This window comes from Betta splendens, chromosome 24 (genome assembly GCF_900634795.4).
Source record: "Betta splendens chromosome 24, fBetSpl5.4, whole genome shotgun sequence".
Classification (NCBI taxonomy): domain Eukaryota; kingdom Metazoa; phylum Chordata; class Actinopteri; order Anabantiformes; family Osphronemidae; genus Betta; species Betta splendens.
In genome coordinates, this window is record NC_040901.2 from 6,902,921 (window position 1) to 6,921,110 (window position 18,190).

The window sequence follows — 18,190 nt, forward strand, 5'->3', positions numbered from 1 at the left end:
TAATAATAATAATTTTACATAATTAATTTAATTATGCACAGTAAACAAAATCCATCCCTACAGTATAGACACATTTACATAAAAACGTATTTACGTAATTTTAATAGTATTTCATGCTCAATAAATTCCATTTAAATATTTTTGTCAATACATTCAAATAATACACACAACCACAATTTATTTCAATTTGTAGAGTAGATGAGAATTTATATACAGAGGACATTCATGCTACAGATGCTGGTGACTGGTTTTAGCTGTTTGTTTCTAAAATAGTTTCTGGTGTAGTAGAAATGTCACCAGTTGTAAAAATACAGGCCTATTAGTTTTCAATAAAGTTATAGTATCTACTATATAACCAAAACAGAATAGATGTAGATGCTTTATTAGTTGCTCAAATTATACCAACATACTGTGAATATGATGCTTCACAAATTGAGACCACTGTGATGAATCTGGACCTGAGATTAACCCTTAAGCCAGTTACAGGCTGTCCTCGTTGGACTCATTAGAAGTTCTGCAGTTCAGCTGGATAGACAAAGTTGCTTCTGAAGAGTTTGTAGGCCAGGAGCTGCCCTCCAAATATCATCATCACCAGGCCTGAACCTGCGGAGAGGGATTAAATAAGTGAGAAAATGGGATTAGACAAAGGAAGGTTTCGATGCAAACAGCAGCAGCTGACCTCAGGAAACCTGAATCTGAAGGCACGTAGGAGGTGAGCAGCTGTGAGTCTGGCAACAGAAAACGTAATATGACTTTGAACACATATAGAGCGAAACAGAAGGTGGAGACAGACGAGATCGGAGACAGACAAAAAGGACAACAAGAGGGATGATGAATCTTACCCAGAGCTATCCACCAGTGCTCAGCTGAAGGGAAGTCCGACATCACTGCAAACACAACAAAACACAAATCAATTCCATTGTTCTCGCATTAAATCGACACCATACCCATCTTTGAGGTACGTCCATCACATGTTACGTAAGCAGGCCTCCATTCCTATAAGCCGCTCTATTGAGCCACACTGTTTTTGTCTGTGTGCGTGTTCACCTGCTACAGTCATGGCGACGTGCAGCAGTGTGACAGTTATGGCGTAATCCCACACCCACTCCTCTACAATCCAGGCGAACACCAGCCCGCCCAGAATATAGGTCACCTCTGTAGAAATGACACCAACTAGGCAGAGAGGAAAAACACAGATGTGTGTTAAAGTACATGTGCAAAGACAGAGTATCAGCCTTTGGTGTTTTTATTCTGTTTCCATTGGAAGCATCCTAGGAACCTACTAAAAAACTCCAGCAGCTCTACTCACCGAGGTATTTGGGGTTCTGCCATGACGGTTGCGTTGTGTAATCAAATGGAGCCAACAAGCTGTTGATCTCATGGACCCTGGACACACAAACGGGCCTTAACATATTGACTCAGCAGACATCAGCAGCACCAGCGTTTGCCTTGTGCTACGTGCGTGTACCTGAGCAGCCCGATGCAGAGGCTGACCGCAATGTAGTAGAGCGAGTAGAAGCACACCATGCACATCAGCAGGTTTTGCAGGACGACCTGAGGAGCAGAGAGAGGCTGTAGCACTATAGATGCTGACTGCATGAAATGAGCAGCTTTCCCGTGATTAAAAACAGTTATCCCTTATCAGAACCATGCAACAGCATAAAAAGTCCCATTTAAATAACTCAAAATAATTCAAACAACCTTAATTAACCTCCCACATGTATGATTTTAATTACCACAGCAAAGAAGAAACAGCGTTAACAAGGCCATAAATACCAGGAGATACTGTACGCAACATGTATTTTAATATGTCTAGAGAATCAACTCCACATCTGGGCTATTTGACGTCTCCACCGCGTCTCATTCGCCCGTCTCTCCTTTCGCCTGCTCATAAAGTGAGCTACGCGGCGCCTTCGGGGGAGCGATGAAGACAGTGGACGTTTGAGCTCGTCTGACTGTAACTAAAGACGTCGATAATGGGGTTGCGTTCCCGTCGGGTGCCGAGTTGCCAGGTCCAGTGCCTGCTGGCTGACTGTCGCACTGGCAACCCTCACTGGAATGGATAGGATGGTAATCTTATTACTTAGACCTGTGCTTTGCCTGCTGTGACAAATCAATGTCTGCTGTGATCACTGTCTGCTTTAATCCATCCCAACGTTTCAATGTGGACATATTTTTAAGTATGACATAAAATGACCAGTACGATGTCCCTGATGCTCCATCGCTCCATCACTGTGGTCCGACTCAGTTTAGTGCCATCTACTGTATATACATACTCTAATATATTCCTTTCTACTGTACCTTCTACTAACTCATGTGTAGTACCTGCAAAACTAATGCTCGTCTGCCTCCGCTGTCGTGTTAACACCATAAACACGAGACCTGATCGCGTTAGCATCGTCCCTGTGAGCAATGTAGTGATGTTAACCTTCAGCAAAACACAACCCTGCCTCATTAAGGCATCTGGAAGCTGCTAACAGACTCCTGCTGCTGTTGTTCACATGTACTTCTTGATTCAGGTTAAAGGTGAAGATTGATTGTATTACTAATGAGAAGAAATATCCAGTACGAGCCCTCTGGTGCCATAAATTGACTATTCCATACCATTAATAATGCTGGTAATGAGCTCTAAATCCACACAGTAGCACTGAGCAGGAGCTCCATTGAACTCAGTGATAAACACGTCTCTAAGCATTCTCTGTTCTAAAGCATTTTCCCCATCGCACGCGTTCTTACCCACGTATCGCTGGGCGTAGTCTTGAAGGATAAGGTTCCATGGCGTTTTATCAGCGTGAATCCACAACAACGACAGCAGTAGTCCAACAACATGAATGGCTGCTGCTCTATATGAGGAATCTAGGCTACTGTACATGTGTTTATTTGTGTGTGAGCGCATGGGTGAGGTGAGGAGGGATGGATTAGAAGAAATGAGATTACTACTAAGAAGTTGGAGTAAATCCTGAAAGAGACAAAGGTGAGCAGACTAATATAAGTTTGCACACAAGCAGAAAAACCAAAAGATGGAAGTCGGCTTATTATTACAGTCGTCAGACACTGTTTGATATATTCTTGAAAGTATCACTGGATTAATTATTAATAAAAATAATTCTTTATTTCTTCTGCAAGCCTTAAAAATAACTTGTTTTAAAAACTAAACACTCCAACACTTGGAGTGTTCTTCTTCTTAGAAGTAACAAAACATTAGAGAATGGGTCCTCATGTGACAGTTCCCAGTGTGACCACCTGGTGGTCACATCCAGCCGTAGTAGAGCTCAGGCCTATGTAAAAAGAACAAGCACAAACGCAAGCGGGTAAAGAACCAGAACCTGCAGATACAATAACAGACATGATGCACTGGATATTTATTAAAAGGAATCCTCGTTCCAATTGCTTTCATAATTTATTTTAACAATAAAACGCCAACAACCGGACTCTGGATGAATATGTTCATAGCGTACTGATGAAATAGCCAGCAAGTGGTTTAGAGATGATCAAAGTGATGGGGACCAGGTGAATGCAGTAATGACGTTAAACACCACTTCTTATTCCAGAAATAGCTCAAGAAACTCTAGGTCTCGCTCTTTAGCGTCACAGCCTGCGTATGTGCCTGCGGGGCAAAGCACGTGCGCCATTGTATCGGCGATTGTGGGGTTTGCTTGGCTGCCACGGTAACCTGCATCATTGTAACCATGGTGATGGTGATCAGGAAGCGGGAAGGGGGGCACGCACAGCAGTGAGCATCAAAACGGCGTGTGTGTGTGTGTGTGTGTGTGTGTGTGTGTGTGTGTGTGTGTGTGTGTGTGTGTGTGTGTGTGTGTGTGCATTTTATTACTGTAATTTCACAGGAAATCTACTCGTGTAGCTCTGGATGTTTGGAGACTAATTCCACATGTGCCAAAATCAACCACTGGTACATTTTATGTCGGTTGAGCAAAACTAAATCAAAGGAAAAGCATACTGTAGATACTCTAGATACAAATTTGTAGTTTTATCCTGAACTTTTGAAGCTTAAAGGTATTTTAGTTGCATTCCAAAGTACTCATGAATCATTAAAGCCTCATTAAAGATGACATGCTACCAGTTTGTCATCAGAAAGCTTGTTTTCAATCAAGGTCCGGCAGCTGAGATAGTTTCAGTACGTTTCGATATCAGCCCGAAGCATCGACTGGAAAATGACTGAGAGAAATGGAAGCGATCGAGCCACTTCACCGGAGAGTCCCCGCGTTCAGACCGTCTGTGTTGCATCCACGGAGAAATGGCCAAAAAGAAAACACAAACAGATTTAAGCAAGCAAAAAATTACAAACTAAATCCACGAACAGTTGTGTTTCCCCGTTCTGACAGTTATCCTATTACAAAGCCTGAAATAACCCCTGCTCATCCCATGGGCTCTGCCCTGTCACCTGCTCCGTCCATCATCCTTTCATCTATTACAGTCAGCAGTTATGATTGTGATACACATTACTGTATTGTTCTCTATTTACACACCCTCACTTCTCTCTTCTTCCTCCCAAATCTTCTCTGTTCTCTTACTTCTGACCTTCTGTATTGTGATTAGCTGCACACCCCGTTGTCCATTTTGTAAATCCCCCGATCCCAAGTGTGCTCATAAAAGAGAAATGCCACAGTCAACAATGCAGGGCTTTGTTTTGCTTCTCCTTTTTCTCCCACACTCTCTCCACACATCGGTGCTCGTCTTCCTCCTGCTCTCATTCTTTCTGCAGCATGTTTTCATTTGGATCCTTTATGGAATGTAAATACACTGACTGACCACTGCACCAGGATATGACGTCCACTTAGAGATGACTTTGGAGACACGGTTTTGTCGATAAGCATTTTTTGGGGGGGGCGCTGGTATATTTTCATTGAATCTGTTCCAGCATGTAAATACAGGAAATAACACGCATGCCAACATCTGTAACATTCTTCTTTCCCCGTCCTTTGTATGTTTTTGTAAAGTTGGAAGCAAAGCACTTTGTGTGATAATCTCCGCCTCCGACGAATCTGACGCCAAATTTAAATGAGGAGATAAGGAGTCCCTTGGACCTGATGGACGCTCATGCACAATTTTAAGCGTATAACATTCCCTCATTGATCTCATTGGTTTTTCCCGTCGCCGACGATCACGATCTGCGCCGTGCACATGGAAGACAGCGTGGCGCACGAGCACGCGCAAGAAACACTACCGTAGCTTCCCAGTGCCACGCCATTCACCCCCATCCGCCTCGCTCTCTCACCCCCCTCCCCCTTTCTCTCACGCATACACACACGTCCCTGAAAGCCTCTCACATTCCTACGAGCGCAGACGCGCTCCGGGGGAATATGGAGCTGGAGCGCTTCACTCGAGCTCAGAGGAACGAAAAGCACGCGTTCTTGGTTTGTGTTCATTGATCATTCGTCTTTGAAACCCGCCACAAGGTCCTGATGGAACAGAAGTTATAGGATTTACCTCGTTGTGACGTGAAACCAAGTTTTGGGTCACGGAAACGGCGAACGGCGAGTTTTACGCATTAGGAAAAACCTCCAATCGTCCGTCAAAACAGCTGCTTTTGCATTTTCCTCCATCAAATAAGAGATTTTTCCCCCCACTGTGGATTTACAAGCTGAGCTTTTACGGCTTTAAACAGGCGGAACGCGTTAGAGGATTTTCCTGCAGACGTAATTTCATTGTCCTGTGCGCACACACTCTAAACATGCCGTTAAGGAGGAATAAAGTCACCGAAATAACAGAATCTGGAAGCTCACGAGTCGAACCTGACCTCGACGAACTGTAGTGATGCCAGTTCATCGTCTCCGCTGAGGAGCCTGGATGTTTGTAGGGACTGTTGCTCTGGAAGGTGAACCGTCTCCTGTCATTTTCAATTTGTCCGGAGCAGCGTTTTACTGGAAGGAGCCTTCAAAGTGGAGGATGGCTTTTTACGCTCCCTGAGGTGACGAGCGGCCCCCCGCGTGCCTAATGGCACACTGACAGTTGGTACTGAGCGTTTAAAGGTAAGACCCGAGCTGTATCTCAGACAGTTCTTTTTTTTTATTTCCATCCATATTTATGTGACATTGTGATTCATATTTGATAAGCAGAAAGGTTTTTATTAGGTGGATAGTCCAAAAACACAGCTTTGTGGGTTCTACCTTATAAATAAGCAAAGAAACAAACAGATGGTTTGTCACAGTCTCGTTTGTGCGTCTCTGGTGTGATCGAAGCGATGCTGCTGGATTAGGTGTAACTCTCACTAGAATTAGGGCAACTCGCCGAGCCAAACAGCGAGACGCCGCTGCCAGAGATTTTATGCAGAACAGGATCCAAGTTTAATCAGACGATCATTAGGATGTCAGGCGTCCCATCATCAAATCACCGCACTGGAAGACAATTATCACGCTAAGTGGATAATCGTGTTTAATCATGTGGGGCAGCAATTCCTCCACTTTGTGACTCCACACGTCCCCAGGGAGAGACGAGCCCACAAATCAGCCGCTAGTAAGATGTTGCTCATTGTTTTAGGTGGGATTTAGAAAATAAATAAATAAAAAGATTAATTGAAGCATCATCTGAGTTAAATTAAATTAAATTAAATTATTTTAATTGTCTATTAATATAGAAAGAGGGGGCCTTAAGTGTCCCAGGACTACAGTTTGAGCAACAGTGCTGCAGGGCAGTTGGAGATAGCTCGCGCTTCAGGATGAGTGTGGGTGACAGTCTGAGGAAGACGGAATGAGTCACTTTCCTGGAATCAGCAGGAGCTTCACTCCAGTCCACTGGCTCGCGCCTGGCAGGAGCATCTGATGATTCAATTCGAAGATTATTCCAAGCGAGCAGAGCGGAGGTCGCCCCTGGAGCCGATGACGCCGATGCGACGCGAAGGACGCGAGACTGGAAGAAGAAGAAGAAGAAGAAGAAAGGAGCATGCGAATAATGAGAGAGCGCTGACACCTGGGCGCATGCATTAGAAAGCGTGCTGCTAAAGGTCAAAACACACAGTGACACGTTCTCCAGACGGATGAGTCACCGTGGAGCGCGGGTCTGCGGGAGAGGAGCAATGCACCAACACGTGCCGGCGAGCTGTTTATCCTTGTGTTTCCTTTTGCTCTGATACCAACTCCTCCGCCTCCTCTATCTGCTCGCTTCATCCCCCGTGTCTCCTCTAATGACAGACCATTTCCCGAGGAGGCGGCGTTCAAACGAAACAGGCTTCAAACATCTTTTAATCCCTAAAATAAGTGGCCCAGAGTCTGGATTTTGCATGTAGACGTCTTAAACTTGAGTTAAACACATGATTGCCTATATTAAATAGATCAGTGTGATGGTAAAAAGCAACACACTACTGGGTTGAAGATGATCACAGATGACCTCGTCTTAGACCTGTGTGGGTCTTTACTCCAGCCCTAGCAGATATACTGTACTTGTTTACTCAAATGTATTAAATTTACTATTGTAGGTTCCCAAATAGCCTTTGAAGCAACAAAGACAGAATCAAGGCCAAGCAAGTCAGGGAGACTTCCTTCTACCCGCTAACACTGAGATGCCTGAAATACCGACGGCATTGTCAGAAATATGCCAGAAACTACTGCCGCTGCAGAACTCATCACCAGCCGCGTCCTCGGGTGTTTGTGCTGGTGGAGCCATGAGGGAAAATAGAGACTCTGAGCAGTGGAGTAAGTAGATCTGCATTTGATTAGCTTCATTTAGGGGATGCTGATCCATTAAACGTGCCTGGACCTGCTGTGATACCAGGATCAGCTCAACGTAGGACGACTGATTCAAGGACGTTCGATGATAATGGAATTCAGAAACCGCATGTTGTCGCTGTCCTTCCGCGGCCGCTACAGCACAGGATTCATTCCTGCAGCACGTGGAAAGGATTTCTGAGCTTCTCTGACCTCTGACCTCTCTGGAAATTAAAAAGCAGAGAATTCCACTGCGGGGATCAACACAGCTAATAAGTAAAACGAGTGGAGACAGATGTGTTATAGCTTCAGGACACGGCGTGTGTTACTGTACGTCTCAACCTTGTGCCTTTTGTCATTTCATGGGTTCTGTCACGGTAAATCCTCCGTTGTTGTTTTACAACCGTGTTGTTTTCCATCACAAAACCCCAGCGGAGGGACAGGAACAGTCCCTATTAGTTGTTTAGAGCAGGCTGACGTGTTCGGTGAGAGCCGCTGACACAGTTCCCTCCTCACATTTATGAGCGATTTAGCCTTGGTTAACCTCAGCGGAGAAGCGCGTGGCTTGAATGGGAAGCATACCGTTCCGCTTCCCGCCCGGCCCCGTTTACACCTCCGCGCTCATTCCCCTCCCGTGCCCCCGCTTCCCTCCTGCTCTCATTTGTCACCTCATCCCAGTCCGTGCTACAGCTAACGTCTCGCACATCTGGAGTTTGTTGCAAAAGTTCAAGCTGCACCCCAGCGTCTCCCCTCCGATGCTCCTCACCCTCCTCTCTCTCCATCCTGGGTGTCACTGCCGTAGCTCCTCCTCCCACCCCAAAATATGAGCTTAATGGTCATGTCATTAACCAGGCATGCAGCGGGTGGTCGCTATGGAAACGTGTCACCCAGCAGCATGTAGTTGCTATAGGGACACCACATCACGTGACATCTCCTATAGATAACTTCCTGTTGTCATAACACAAAAGACCTCTGCTCACCGAGGTGCAGAGGGACCTGACACAATGTAGAGGAGTAATCAACGAACAGATATTTTAAACGGGGAAATGTCTCCGCTGAGAAGCGAGATGTGTTAAATTGCTTTAATAGTTTCCGTGACTCACTGGCAGTGGGTAATAAGGTGATTGAATAGAAGCCAATTCCTTGTTTATTAATGCTCATTAGGAAAACCGCTCGTCAAGGCAGAGAAATGGAAAACGGAGCGGTGAGCGTTGTTTATGTTGTATTATCCGATGCAGCTGGGCTCAAATGATCCCGCGCTAAACTCCGAACGCTGGAGCCAAAGCGCTGAGTCATCGCTTGGTGTCCGTTTCTGCAGCATCCCGTCCTCGGCTCCGCTCGCTTCTGACTCCGGCCTTGTTAAAACTAAAGATGCACTTGACTTGTTATCTGCCTGTGTCCTGTCATCGCGTCCTCCCCAGTCAGGACTTTCTGCTCGCTCTCTTGGAGCCCACGGTTTTTGCTGCTCAGGTTTTCACTTCCCAGTGTTGTAGCTGCTCTGATATGTTTCTATATGTCTTGTATTTCCAGCCCTTCTCCTTTTCCCTCTCTTCCTAACGTCATCGGCGCCGTCCTCCACTTTCAGTAAACTGAGGAAATCTCTCCCCCCCCCGCTCTTAAAACATGTGTGGGTTCCTGCCTGACTCACACCAAGAAGTGAAAGGGAGGAATGTAGAAAGAGAGAGAGTAAGAGGGAGAAAATAGGCCTGTGTGATTCACCCTCTGTAGTAAAGCGCTTTCCTTCACCAGTTTCACCAAATAGATGAAAAACGTGTTAAAATGTGAGAAGGAGATAATAGAGTAGGAGGAGAGAACGTCTGGTCTTCTGTGTGATTCACAGTTTTTCCGAAGACTAAAAGCTTTGTCTGACTTTGAATCTTAATACAATATTATACTGCTCTGAGATAAGAAAATAGAGGGCGGGGGCGAGGAAGAGGAAAGTGACCAAATAAAATTAAAATTAGAAACCGATTATAAATAGATCCGAGAGAACAGCGAGATGGGGGAGGAGAAAAATCAACACAGTAGAGAGGGATACGATGGGAAAGTGGAGAAGGAGGTAAGAAAAAAGTGACTCGGGGTTCGGACGAGCAGAGCGTCAGAACGGAGGATGAGAGTGGAGCAGAGAGGAGAGATTTCCAGATACGGACAGGAGGAGGAAGGTGGAGAATAGACAGACGAAGGTCGTGGGTTTGTTTGTGTTCTCATGCTAAATCAGTTCCCTCCTCTTACATACACAAACCGACACAGGGACCCCGCGTCACCGCTATTTTAAAACATGTAAGTCCACGAGCAGCAGTTCGGAGATCGGGCTCCAAGTCCAGCGATATTAGCTGAGACGCTAACGAAGCCACGACCTCTGAACCCGCAGAGGATCCGCATTCTGCGTCTTGGTTATTCAACATCAAACGTCGAAGATGAGTTAATCCTCTTAGAGCTCCACAGGACAATGCTAATGTTTACGTGAGCCCGGATGAACCGCTATTTAAACCCAAATGAAGGCCCGCGAATAAGCCTGTGTTTGTTTCAAGCCCTGTTTCCCTCAGTAACTATTAATAGGCATGCGGGCGGCTGGTGAGCACAGGCTATAATTCATTTGAATATTATATTTAAACCGGGGTTCCGTCTCTTCTCGCAGCAACAGGAATGCAAATATTAATGAACAGGAACCAGTGGTACAGTATGAAACGGTTTAACTACGCCGGCAACAACAGCTTTTCTTGACCTCAGAGCGACACCAGCGTCTGACACACTTTCGCTGTGAGGCGTGCGTCGCTAGCGCCGCGAAGCCGCTGTACGTGAGGCGACGCCGCTATGACACGCATGGCTTTGGGAGACACTAATTATAGACTTATATGTAAATGAATGATTTTTTTTTTTTATGTGAGCTTACTTCTCGTCACCACGAGTCCCAAACACGTGCTCAAAGTGAGACTCCGAGACTGTTGCGTTCCTGCAGGATAAGGATGACTGCGGCGGCCGGCGTGCTAACAGGCTTAGCTAAGCTAAAGCGCCAGGACTCGGCCCGCTCTCAGCAACGGCCCGGGGCGGCGGCGGCCTCTGAGGCGCCTCCCAGGTGAGAACCTGGTTCTCCCTCTCAAAGGTTCAGTAGTGATGCAATGGTTCTGATGGTTTTAATGGCTCTAACGCAGACGCAGGAAGCGGCGCACTGATGTGGTGGTGGTACGAGGTCGCCTCCGCCTCTACTCCGCCTCCGGGTTCTTCCTTCTCCTGGGCCTGCTCATCTTGGCGATAGGCATCGGTATGGCCACGCTGGGGTACTGGCCGCACCACTCCTCAGGCAAACCGCCCACTGGGGGAGCCTCTAAGACCACGGAGGGCGGAGGTCACAACTCGTCCTCCGCGGGGGGCGCTAACGAGACTAGGATGCTGATCAGCGAGGGGGCCGCGGCCAACTACAGCGCGGGCGCTAATGTGCACGGTGAGACGTGGCCGTCACCTCCGACCTCCGACCTTCTGCATCAAACGACGCGGCCTGTATCATTAATGCTTGGATTCTACCGCAGGCGGGGCCAAGCAGACGGGCGGGCGTCTGATGCGCTTCCTGGAACAGAACCTGCACTCGGAGCGGATGAAGATGCTCGGGCCCTTCACCATGGGCATCGGGATCTTCATCTTCATCTGCGCCAACGCCATACTGCATGAAAACAGGGACCGGGAGACGAAGGTAGCATGAAAACACCTCTTGTAAAACACGTTGAGTTTATGCTACTAATGCTATATTCGTCCTCTCCGCCAGATAATCCACATGAGGGACATGTACTCCACAGTCATCGACATCCATCGGCTCAGGCAGAAGGAGCAGCGGCAGCACCATCACCGCAACAGCACCTACGCGAGAGACGCCGCGGACCTGAGGGCCTTCGGGGGCGAGAGCGCCATGCGACTGGCCAGCAACTCGCTCCTGGCGTTCTCCTCCCGGGCGTCCGGAGGGGGAGGGGGCTCCGCGGAGGAGGAGGAGGTGCTGCTGGGGGACGAGGAGCCCCGCGGGCGCAGGGAGCAGGCCAGGCTGGACTGCAGCTTCGCGGGGCTGCTGGCGCCGCTCTACAGGGACCGCTCCTTCTGCGGCCTGGTCCACTCGGACCCGGCGCGGCACCAGTGGTCGGCGGGCGGCGACGGGGAGAGGGGGGGCCACCACGCCCGCTCCATCGTCTCCTCCTCCATCTCGGCGTTCACGCTGCCCGTTATAAAGCTCAACAACTGCGTGATCGACGAGCCGGAGATGGAGGCCATCACCGAGGAGGACAGAGGGGACGAGCGGCGCGGCGAGAGGCCGCAGCCTCTGAGCTCCATGGAGTCTCTGGCCGTCCCCGCGCCGACCGTCGCCAAGGCCTCGAAACCGCCGCCGGGCCTCCACCGGAGCAACTCGGCCTCCTCCTCCTCCTCGCACGGCTCGTCCGTCTCCTCCTCCTCCCTCTCCCCCGCCCCCTCGTCCACCTCCGGCTGCTGGCTCTCGCCGGGCGCGGCGCGGAGCGACTTCGGCTCCAACTCCTCGCTCCACATGCTCGGCGGCCACTCCAAGTCGCTGGACCTGGAGCGCGGCGCCAGCATGCTCAGCGTGCGCCCCGAGCAGCGGAAGCACCCCAGCTGGCCGCGCCTGGACCGCGGCGGCGCCAAGGGCTACATGCGGCTGGAGGACCGGGAGGAGCAGGGCGAGCGGGCGCCGGACGCGGCCCCGGCGGCGGCGGCGTTGAGGCGCGACTTCAGCAAGCGCGAGAAGCTGCTCATGATATCCAGGTCGCACAACAACCTGAGCTTCGAGCACGACGAGTTCAGCAGCAGCGCGCTGAAGAGAGGCAGCTCCGAGACTCGGTTCTGAGGTGCAGGGAAGTGCCTTTTTAAACCCAGAGCCAGAGTCGGGAGGAGCCTGACGGCCTCCAGAGACGTTTCTGGAGAGCAGCGAGCAATGAGCGGAGGCCTCGCGTCGGCGCCGGGCCCAGAGGTACCTGAACAGTGGCCCCACCCTCACCACAGACGCCCGTGGAGGTGGGCGAGCGACAGGAGCTTCGCCGTTAGGGATCAAGTCTAAAGGTCATGTTTGTTGGCACCGGGCTCGACCCGAATGCATCACACACAAGCTGCATACAGAACAGCTCTCACTCCCAGGAGCTGCTGCTGAAGGCAGGAACACAGCGGAGGTCCGCTCCTCCACAGGTAGCACCGTCATGCATGTTCAACAAAGGAAAGACTGGGGGAGGAGATGAAGCCCAGAACAGATGAAACACTGATCCAGAACCAGCACGAGAAGATAAATGGAAACTTCAGGGCAAAGGGGGCAGAAATCAAAGATGGCTTTGTATGTTTGTGTTTGTCTGGTCATCACTGAAAGGAGCTCAAACCAGTTACGGTCACAGACAGCGACATTCACTGGTCCCTTCATTAGATACAGGACGCCTGCACTACTTTGTCTATTTCAGTAAAGGAGACGCTAACGGAGGATTAGCCACTCAGGAGTCCCAGGGTTTGTGCATTCTCACCATTCAGTCTTGTCTGTTCGTGAAATTTCTTCAGAGTGATGGAAAGTACTCGAGTTTAGCCATGTGTTCGACAGTTAGGCCTAAAATACAGAACAGATCATTCTTAAATCAGACAGATGACGTTAACAAAGCAACCAGTGGCTTCTATAAGAGACTAACGACAAAACTGTACTACTATTATCCGACTTATCATGGTTCTTATAATTAAAGAAGTCAGCGTTTACACAAATACATTATCTTGTGCTGTGATAATGGTTTTGGCCACAGCTCATTGTTTTATGACGTCTCTCACGTTGCCTCTGGGTGCGAATCTCCTCCATGTAGTAAAGGCTGAGTTCAGGGGTGAACTGAAGAACGCAGTAACAATGTTGGCGATGCCTCCGTTTGGCTCTGTTCCAGGCTTGTTGCCGTCAAACTGAACTCGTGTGTTAAGGGAGCGCAGGAAATAAACAGTATTTTCAACTAAACGTCTTTGTCCTAACGAGTGCTTTGCCTCCAGATCTCCACTTGTTCTACACTTGGATTCAGACACTGGGCGACTGCACAGGTGCGCGACATCCCAGACATTCGCCGTCCTCCTCCTCTCTTTGTCTCTGGCGTAAAGTAATAAGCAAAAGGTCTGGATGAGTCACTGTCGATTATCACATTCTGTGCAGTTCTGTGGGGGTAACAATGCTGGCACACAAACAGAATCAAAGCTTTCAGAGCTCTGCAACATATTCTTGCTCTAATACAAATAAAGGCACACAAAAGCCTGCAAGCCGACAAACCACACACTCACACACACACACACACACTCAGAGATGTGATCATGCTGCCTCATCCCTATCTGTGTTACTGAGGTAACGTGATAATCCTAATCCTTTCTACCGGCAGCAGAGATGAACGATGCTGCCTAGAATTTCCTTCTAAACTGCTTTGCTGTTGTTTTGATTTACATAACCATATGAAACAGATAAGATAATCACAGGCCTGCAGACATCACAACTTCCTGTATCTGCATTCTGGTTGCTGAGCACGCCCCTCATCATGCCCCAGGAGGACAGACCGCTGGGAGCTCCCAATGTTCCGCTGCGCGTTGGGAAGAAATCCAGGGAATTTCAATTCAAGTGCCTTTTCCTCTCTCCCTCTCTCTCTCTGTCTCTCTAATCCTTCGACAGGTGCTGCATCTGAAATCTCAATTTCCACCTTGTTGGTGCCCGCCGGCGAGCACAGCGCGTTCCCACTCCGCATCACGCCGGTGTTTGTTCGCTCGGCGGCCGACGTGTTACGGAGAAACAGCTCGCACCTCTCGGGCCGTGTCGCATCAAGATACAGCAGCCGAGAGGCTGCGAGTCTGTTCTGAAGGGACTCAGTCGTAAAAAACCCTTTAAATTGAGAGTTGCAATTCTAAACTTTCCCCTGTGTCATCAGTAGCAGCAGCCGACCTTTTTATTGACTCCAGACACCGATTGAACAGATGTGCATGATCTGCGTGTGAGAACAGCCTCCAGCAGGTTCAGTACACTCCTTCTTCCTGTTAAAGCGACTGTACCGTGCCCAGCTGTGGGTTTAAACACAAACCTCACATGCCCCACTTTTAAATATTTCAGTTACACCAGACAGGAATCAGACTGAACGTGCTCAGCCGCCTCTGTGAAGCTGCATTTTGTTATTTACCAGCGCACAGGCTGCTTAAACCAAACGCACTGGTGGAAATAGAAGCTGCTTAGTCTCTGTATTACTAAACATTATGTTGGTGATGATGTCTTCGTTTTTCAGATTTATGAAATTTCGTGCAGCAGTAACAACAGTTACGCATTAAAAAAGACCTGAGTTGTACCTTGCGCAGTGAAAACCAGAAAAGCTCCACCAACAAAAGAAGTGTAGAACACAAAATCTGATACTGTAGCACTGCAGAAAAAACAACAACCAGGGACTGTGGACAGACAGAACACTCTGTCCAAGAAGAAGAAGCAGCAGGAGAAAAAGAAGAGTGAAACACTATAATAAACACATTGATCGCTCACGCGTGTGCACAAACGTATAGAGACGCAGAGATGGTCGATAACGGCATTAAATCCGTCTCGATTACACATTTATAACCACGTCAACGGGAAGTTGCTGTGCGGACCTGAGGCGCAGGTGAGAGAGGAGACGGAGAGGATTGATTTCCATACGTCCGTCATTTCCTTCTCCGGGCAATAATATACATTTGTAGCGGACGCAGAGCAGAAATAACTCTGTGTGTGTGTGTGTGTGTGTGTGTGTGTGTGTGTGTGTGTGTGTGTGTGTGTGTGTGTGTGTGCGTGTGTGTGTGTGTGTGTGTGTGCGCGTTCTTACTCCACTGTGCTTTTGCCAGTAACAACAGCAGTGACGTGGGCGAGATGTACTGCCATACTACGCTAATAAACAGAATAATTAGTGCAGCACATCTGGAGGGCGAATTAGTGAAGGATGAGTCATCCAGTCGAAAACGCACCGGCTTTTAGAGCAGCGACTGCTCCGTCATTTATCGCCTCTAATAGGGCGCACAGTCATAATATTTATTTCCAATCGTTCTGGCTTCTTTCCAGAACATCTGCTGCGAGGCTACCCCGCCGTGGCTCCGTGTCACGTTGACCCCCCCTCCCGGCTCGTGCTCCTCCCGTTGCAGTGTGACGCCCGTGTAATTAAGCGGAACGCCGAGTCTCTCCGCGTGTGTGTGTTTGTGTGTGTGTGTGTGTGTGTGTGTGTGTGTGTGTGTGTGTGTGTGTGTGTCACTCAATGGCCTCCGGGCAACGCGTCCGGTGCGCTCGTGCGCGCTCGCGTGTTCATCCGTGTTGCGAGCTTCCCGCGAGGCAGCCGCGCGGGGGGGCTGCGGTTGCCATAGCAGCCCGAGATGTGCTGTGGACCCCTGCCTCAGCAGCAAACTCACTCACTCACTCAGAGAAGCACGCGGAGCTGCTCAAAAATAATACCCCCCCCCCCCCAAACGGCAGCCATTAAATAAAGCCAAATCAAAACGGTAACACATTCATCCAACTGGCCGCTGTCCCACAGTGATAATGCACCGATCGGTTCAACCCGGCACAAATGAGCTGATTCGCTTGACCCGCGTTTGTCCAGTGGCGCCTGGCGGAGAGTGGAGATGATGTAACGCGCCGAATAACACATCGGGCAAAGGAGAAGCACCGTCCTCCCCAATCGGCCAATAATGGGACTCGGAAACAAAAGGGCGTTCAGTGATAGCGGTCGCACACTCGCGCTCTAAAACAGGCTGTGACCTTCACACACGCGTCCGTCTGAACGCACAAAGGCCTTTACACCGGGTTCGTCTTATACCAAAGCAGCTTCCTGACAATGGAGGACCTTTTCCGGCGGAGGACTCCTGACCTTTGTGGGGGATTTCAGACAGTCAGCCCACACACAAGTGGCCCCTGAACGCATCGCGGATGAGTCACAAAGCTAAAACACACGTGTGTGGAATCAGGAGGCATCAAATCACAGGTCAAGCATTCGCGGACGTGTTGGTTTATTCGTCCGGTCTTTTCTTTGAAGGTGCATATAAGAATATGAAATAACATGTGTGGCATTTAGGGAACTCTGTCAAATTTAAAATTCTGCGATGCCAGGTTTCAGGGCGACACAGTACAAAGTGGGGCAATGGAGTTTAAAGCTCCCTTGGCAAGAAGAGTCCTTCAGTTTGAATCAGCAGCTTCAGTTATTGTTGAATCACAGGCAATATTAAAAAGTATAATTTATTAAAAAAAAAGCTACGACTCTTATCCTCAAATCGATTCCTTAAGCTACGAGTTCAGAAGAAGCACCATCAAATAACTGCTGCATCAAGAATATTCGTCCCAAGAGCTTCTTGACTCCCAAACCACAGTTTAAAGTAGAAGTTTGAGGTTATTTTGTTTCATTATGCCATAAAATCCGTTTTTTTTAGTTTATAAGCTCATGAATCCCAGATAAATTTAGTGGACTGGTTGATGGAACCAAGGACATTCTGGAAATAAGCCAAGATTTCAGAGGCGGCAGATGCTGGATTCAGTCAAATGCCAACACAAACAGGAACCCCAGACGCACAATGTTTGTCATTACCAGTTAAAAGACACACACACACACACACACACACACACACACACACACACACACACACAAACACACAAACACACACACACACACACACACACACACACACACACACACACACACACACACACACACACACACACACACACACACACACACACACACACACACACACACGTTAATGGGAGCATATTTATGAGTTTATGATGGTACAAATGATAGAAATGATACATCCATCAGAACAGAACCAGCCAAGTGATTTATTATTCATGTTGGGGCTGTCTTTTGTTCACACGTTATGGGTATGAACACGCCTCTGATTGTGAAGATCTTAACTGTATCTTTTATTATAACTCTTTTATGGGTCACGCTCCACAAATTCTGGCTCCTCTGCTTCCTACAACCCACCTCAGTGGCATCTGGCATAAGGATGTGCATCCAACATAATCTGAGTGCAGTACATTACGGTCAGGGTCCTTTTCACCCACTTTAGATGGTGACATTCACAGAAGTCCTAGTGGGAAAGTGCTTTGCCTTCACTGAGGGATTAATAAAGTGAACTCACGATTCAAATCCTGGACAGAAGGCAAATCACTCTCCCTCTGGACCAGAGCAGCTCTTTGACTCTACATGATGCACACCACGCAGCAAACTCTTTCTTTGAGGAAAACATCTGTCCAGGTCACTTCCAGCAGCTCACAGCTGTCCTGTCAGCAGACTACAATGTGTCACGTTTGCAGTTCTGTCGTCCTAAATCAGCGTGACGGCTTCAGTTGACACTAAATGTGATGCTGTAACGTGATTTCATTCCAGTTTTGGTCTAATCAGGTCACTTAGACACTTAATAGAATTTCTGTGCTAGAAATGTTTGGGTGCAAAGACGAGCTCTCTATAAATAACTTTACTTTCATGCGGCTGGAAGCTGTTGGTGTAAACACATTTGAGTTTTAATCAAGCGCGCACGAGTACATTATT

At 48.4% G+C, this 18,190-nt stretch overlaps 2 protein-coding genes across 4 annotated transcripts; one reads left to right on the forward strand and one right to left on the reverse strand.

Annotated features, from left to right (window-relative positions):
• Positions 1-9: 9 nt before the first annotated feature.
• On the reverse strand, positions 10-5,894 carry tmem244 (transmembrane protein 244). Of its 3 annotated transcripts, none has more exons than XM_029141257.3 (7): positions 5,759-5,894; positions 1,469-1,554; positions 1,310-1,386; positions 1,048-1,173; positions 843-887; positions 680-728; positions 10-603 (listed from the first exon to the last, which is right to left on the reverse strand). In XM_029141257.3, exons 2-7 carry the CDS (start codon positions 1,531-1,533, stop codon positions 522-524), a joined length of 444 nt encoding a protein of 147 aa, XP_028997090.1. In that variant the 5' UTR covers positions 1,534-1,554; positions 5,759-5,894; the 3' UTR covers positions 10-521. The 3 variants fall into 3 exon arrangements, with proteins under 3 accessions (XP_028997090.1, XP_028997087.1, XP_028997089.1); XM_029141254.3 differs by lacking the exon at positions 5,759-5,894 and adding an exon at positions 2,737-5,220; XM_029141256.3 differs by lacking the exons at positions 680-728; positions 5,759-5,894 and adding an exon at positions 2,737-5,220.
• On the forward strand, positions 5,850-13,626 carry tmem200a (transmembrane protein 200A). The gene is made up of 5 exons (XM_029141253.3): positions 5,850-5,990; positions 10,621-10,737; positions 10,814-11,103; positions 11,189-11,349; positions 11,422-13,626. Exons 2-5 carry the CDS (start codon positions 10,628-10,630, stop codon positions 12,499-12,501), a joined length of 1,641 nt encoding a protein of 546 aa, XP_028997086.1. The 5' UTR covers positions 5,850-5,990; positions 10,621-10,627; the 3' UTR covers positions 12,502-13,626.
• Positions 13,627-18,190: the final 4,564 nt, after the last annotated feature.

Coding starts and splice junctions, on each gene's coding strand:
- tmem200a (XM_029141253.3), top strand. CDS start 10,628: ATGACTGCGGCGGCCGGCGTGCTAACAGGCTTAGCTAAGCTAAAGCGC. Junction 10,738..10,813: donor GCCTCTGAGGCGCCTCCCAG/GTGAGAACCTGG, acceptor GCTCTAACGCAG/ACGCAGGAAGCGGCGCACTG. Junction 11,350..11,421: donor ACAGGGACCGGGAGACGAAG/GTAGCATGAAAA, acceptor CCTCTCCGCCAG/ATAATCCACATGAGGGACAT.
- tmem244 (XM_029141254.3), bottom strand. CDS start 2,829: ATGTTGTTGGACTACTGCTGTCGTTGTTGTGGATTCACGCTGATAAAA. Junction 888..1,047: donor CGTCGCCATGACTGTAGCAG/GTGAACACGCAC, acceptor TTGTGTTTGCAG/TGATGTCGGACTTCCCTTCA. Junction 729..842: donor GCACTGGTGGATAGCTCTGG/GTAAGATTCATC, acceptor TTCTGTTGCCAG/ACTCACAGCTGCTCACCTCC.